Below are 4,856 nucleotides of genomic sequence, written 5' to 3'. Positions count from 1 at the left end.
AGTCCCAAACTCCTAATTTATCCCTCCCCTACCTTTCCCCTTTGGTAACCATAAGTTTGTTTTCTATGTCTGTGAGTCTGTTTCTGTTTTGTAAGTAAGTTCATTTGTATCGGTTTTTAGATTCCACATATAAGTGATATCATATGATATTTATCTTTCTCTGTCTGACTTATTTCACTTAGTATGATAATCTCTAGGTTCATCCATGTTGCTGCAAAGGACGTTATTTCATTCTTTTTTTATGGCTGAGTAATATTCCATTGTACATATATACACCACGTCTTCTTTATCCATTTACCTGTTGATGGATGTTTAGGTTGCTTCCGTGTCTTGGCTATTGTAAATAGTGCTGCTATGAACATTGAGGTACATGTATCTTTTTGAATTAGAGTTTTCTCCAGATGTATGCCCAGGAGTGGGATTGCTGGATCATCTGGTAGCTCTATTTTTAGTTGTTTAAGGAACCTCCAGACTTTTTTCATAGTGGCAGCACAACTTACATTCCCACGAACGGTGTACAAGGGGTCCCTTTTCTCCACACCCTACCTAGCATTTGTTATTTGTAGACTTTTTGATGATGTCTGTTCTGACAGGTGTGAGGGGATACCTCATTGTAGTTTTGATTTGCAGTCCTCTAATAATTGGCGATGTTGAGCATCTTTTCATGTGCCTATTGGCCATCTGTATGTCTTCTTTGGAGAAATGTCTATTTAGATCTTCTGCCCATTTTTTTATTGGGTTGTTTGTTTTTTTGATATTGAGCTGTATGAGCTGTTTGTATATTTTGGAAATTAAGCCTTTGTCAGTCGCATTGTTTGCAAATATTTTCTCCCAGGCTGAAGGGTCTTTTCATTTTGTTTATGTTTTCCTTTGGTGTGCAAAAGCTTATATGTTTGAAAGGTCCCATTTGTTTATTTTTGCTTTTATTTCAATTGCTTTCAGAGACTGACCTAAGAAAACATTGCTATAATTTATGTCAGATAATGTTTTGCCTATGTTCTCTTCTAGGAGTTTTATGACATCATGTCTTATTTTTAAGTCTTTAAGCCCTTTCGAGTGTGTGTGTGTGTGTGTGTGTGTGTGTGTGTATGGTGTGAGGGAGTGTTTCATTGATTTACATGCAGCTGTCCAGCTTTCCCAACACCACTTGCTGAAGAGACTGTCTTTTCTCCATTGTATATTCTTGCCTCCTTTGTCAAAGCTTATTGACCATAGGTGTGTGGGTTTATTTCTGGACTCTCTGTTCTGTTCCATTGATCCGTATGTCTGTTTTTGTGCCAGTACCATGATGTTTTGATTACTGTAGCTTTGTAGTATTGTCTAAAGTTTGGGGGGGTTATGCCTCCGGCTTTGTTCTTTTTTCTCAGGATTGCTTTGGCAATTCTGGGTCTTTTGTGTTTCCATATAAATTTTAGTATTATTTGTTCTAGTTCTATGAAAAATGTCTTGGGTAATTTGATAGTGATTGCATTAAATCTGTAGATTGCTTTGGGTAGTATGGCCATTTAAGCAATATTAATTCTTCCAATCCAAGAGCCTGGGATATCTTTCCATTTCTTTGAATCATCTTCAGTTTCCTTTATCAGTGTTTTATAGTTCTCAGCATATGTCTTTCATCTCCTTGGTCAGGTTTATTCCTAGGTATTTTTTTGATGTGATTTTAAAAGAGATTTTTTCTTTTACTTTCACTTTCTGATATTTCATTATTGGTGTAAAGAAATGCAACCAATTTCTGTATATTAATCTTGTATCCTGCTATCTTGCTGAATTTGTATATTTCTAATAGTTTTTGTGTGGAGTCCTTTGGATTTTCTATATATAGTATCATGTCATCTACATATAATGACAATTTTACCTCTTCCCTTCCAATTTGGGTACCTTTTATTTCTTTTTCTTGTCTGATTACTGTGGCTAGGACTTCCAATACTATGTTGAATATGAGTGGTGAGACTAGGCATCGTTTTGTTTTCCAGATTTTAGTGGGAAGGCTTTCAGCTTTTCACCTTTGAGTATTATGTTGGTTATGTATTTGCCATAAATAGCTTTTATTATGTAGAGATAAGTTCCCTTTCTACCCACTTTGGTAAGAGTTTTTATCATGAATGGATGTTGAATTATATCAAATGCTTTTTCTGTGTCTATTGAGATAGTCATGTGGTTTTTGTCTTTTCTTTTGTTGATGTGGTGTATCACATTAATTGATTTGCGTATGTGGAACCATCCTTGTGACCCTGGGATGAATCCGACTTCATCATGTTTTTATGTGTTGTTGGATTCGGTTTGCTAATATTTTGTTGAGAATTTTTGCATCTATATTCATCAAAGATATTAACGTGTAATTTTCTTTTTTGGCAGTGTCTTTGTCTGGTTTTGGTATCAGGGTGGTGGTGGCTTCATAGAATGACTTTGGGAGTGTTCCCTCTTCTTCAGTCTTTTGGAAGAGATTGAGAAGGATTGGCGTAAGTTCTTCTTTGTATGTTTTTTAGAATTCCCCAGTGAAGCCATCTGGTCCTGGACTTTTGTTTGCTGGGAGACTTTTTTTTTTTTTAATTACAGATTTCTATTTCACTTCTAGTGATCAGTCTGTTCAAATTATCTATTTCTTCTTGATTCAGTTTAGGTGGGCTCTGTGTTTCTAGAAGCTTGTCCATTTCTTCTAGGTTGTCCAATTTGTTGGCATATAATTAATTGTTTATAGTATTCTCTTACGGTTTTTTTGTATTTCTGCAGTGTCAGTTATTTTTCCTCTTTCATTTCTTATTTTGTTTATTTGGGTCCTCTCTCTTTTCTTCTTGGAAAGCCTGGCCAGAGCTTTGTCAATTTTGTTTATCCTTTCAAAAAATAAGCTCTTGGTTTAATTGTTTCTTTTCCTATTTTTTAAACTCTGTATTGTATTTATTTCCTCTCTTATCTTCATGATTTTATTCCTTCTGCTGACTTTAGGTTTTGTTTGTTCTTCTTTTTCTAATTCTTTTAGGTGGTAGGTTAGGTTATTTGAGATTTTTTCTTATAATTTGAGAAAGGCCTGTATTGCTGTGAACTTCCCTCTTAGGACTGCTGTTGCTGCATCCCATAGATTTTATATGGTTATATTTTCATTGTTATTTATCTCAGGTATTTTTTTTTTAACATCTTTATTGGAGTATAATTGCTTTACAGTGGTGTGTTAGTCTCTGTTTTATAACAAAGTGAATCAGTTATACATATACATATGTCCCCATATCTCTTCCCTCTTGCGTCTCCCTCCCTCCCACCCTCCCTATCCCACCCCTCTAGGTGGTCACAAAGCACTGAGCTGATCTCCCTGTGCTATGCGGCTGCTTCCCACTAGCTAGCTATTTTACGTTTGGTAGTGTATATATGTCCATGCCACTCTCTCACTTTGTCCCAGCTTACCCTTCCCCCTCCCCATATCCTCAAGTCCATTCTCTAGTAGGTCTGTGTCTTTATTCCCGTCTTGCCCCTAGGTTCTTCATGACCTTTTTTTTTTTTTTTAGATTCCATATATATATGTTAGCATATGGTATTTGTTTTTCTCTTTCTGACTTATTTCACTCTGTATGACAGACTCTAGGTCCATCCACCTCACTACAAATAACTCAATTTTGTTTCTGTTTCCACTTTTCCAGAGCAGCCATTGGCTTTGCTATCTCAGTGTCTTCTGGGTCTTAGTAAGCCAGACCAGCCTGTGGTTTGCCACTTTTCTCAGTGTCTTCTACTGCAGGAAGATCATGACCTTTGAACACCCTGTCTACTTGTGGCTGAAGCAGAGGGCCTGTTGCCTGAGTCAGTGGTGCCTTCTGGTGTACTTCATGATCAGTTTGTTACTTATAGTCCATGGTAGCTTAGAGTTCTCCGATCCTTCCCAAGGAAACAGCAGCATTTTATACCCCCATTCAAACTGGCACTATCTGTATATATTATGGCTCAATACAGGAAGTATAATGCCTTTCATGGTGTTGCTTATTTCCTCTGGGATGCTGATTGTCTCTTTGTGTAGACACCACAGGAAGATGAATGTCCATACAGCCGGCAGGAGAGATGCTCAGGCCAAGGCTCACATCACTCTCCTGAAGTCCTTGGGCTGTTTCCTTATACTTTACATAGTTTACATCCTGGCCAGCCTCTTCTCCATCACCTCCAAGTCTTTTCCTGCTGATCTTACCGCTCTCTTCATCTCTGAGACACTCATGGCTGCCTACCCTTCTCTTCATTCTGTCATATTGATCATGGGGAATCCCAGGATGAAGTAGACTTGCAGAGAATCCTGTGGAAGACAGTATATACTTGGAGAGAAAGGAGTGGTCAGGAGACTGTTTTGAGACACTTTTTTGATAGCTCTCCAAAAGGGGGCTGACTTTTACATCTTTAAAATTTTTCCTTCTTTTTTTAAAAAAATTTTTATTTTATATTAGAGTATAGTTGATTAACAATGTTGTGTTAGTTTCAAGTGTACAGCAGAGTGATTCAGTTATACTTAGACATGTATCTATTCTTTTTCAAATTCTTTTCCCATTTAGATTATCACAGAGTATTGAGCAGAGTTCCCTATGCTGTACAGTAGGTCCTTATTGGTTATCTATTTTAAATATAGCAGTGTGTACATATCAATTCCAAACTCCCAATCTGTCCCTCCCCCCCCATCCCCCCACCCCCCCACCCCCCCCCCACCCCCGGTAACCATAAGTTTGTTCTCTATGTCTGTGAGTCTGTTTCTGTTTCGTAAATAAGTTTGTTTGTATCATTTTTCTTTTAGATTCCACATATAAGCAGTATCATATGATATTTGTCTTTCTCTGTCTGACTTACTTCACTTAGTATGATACTCTCCAGGTCCATCCATGTTGCTGCTAATG

General features: G+C 37.3%; 1 protein-coding gene across 1 annotated transcript; it reads left to right on the top strand.

Moving 5' to 3' along the window:
- Positions 1–3,608: 3,608 nt before the first annotated feature.
- Positions 3,609–4,357, top strand: TAS2R5 (taste 2 receptor member 5; the record flags this gene model as incomplete). Its single annotated transcript, XM_036864300.1, is given in 2 exon segments — positions 3,609–4,257; positions 4,260–4,357. Coding segments are annotated over 2 exon segments (747 nt in total), but the record flags the coding sequence as incomplete, so codon positions are not given.
- Positions 4,358–4,856: the final 499 nt, after the last annotated feature.

Source organism: Balaenoptera musculus, chromosome 9 (assembly GCF_009873245.2).
Source record: "Balaenoptera musculus isolate JJ_BM4_2016_0621 chromosome 9, mBalMus1.pri.v3, whole genome shotgun sequence".
Classification (NCBI taxonomy): domain Eukaryota; kingdom Metazoa; phylum Chordata; class Mammalia; order Artiodactyla; family Balaenopteridae; genus Balaenoptera; species Balaenoptera musculus.
The sequence above is the reverse complement of the archived record's forward strand: the minus strand, read 5'-3'. Positions and strand labels throughout refer to the sequence as shown.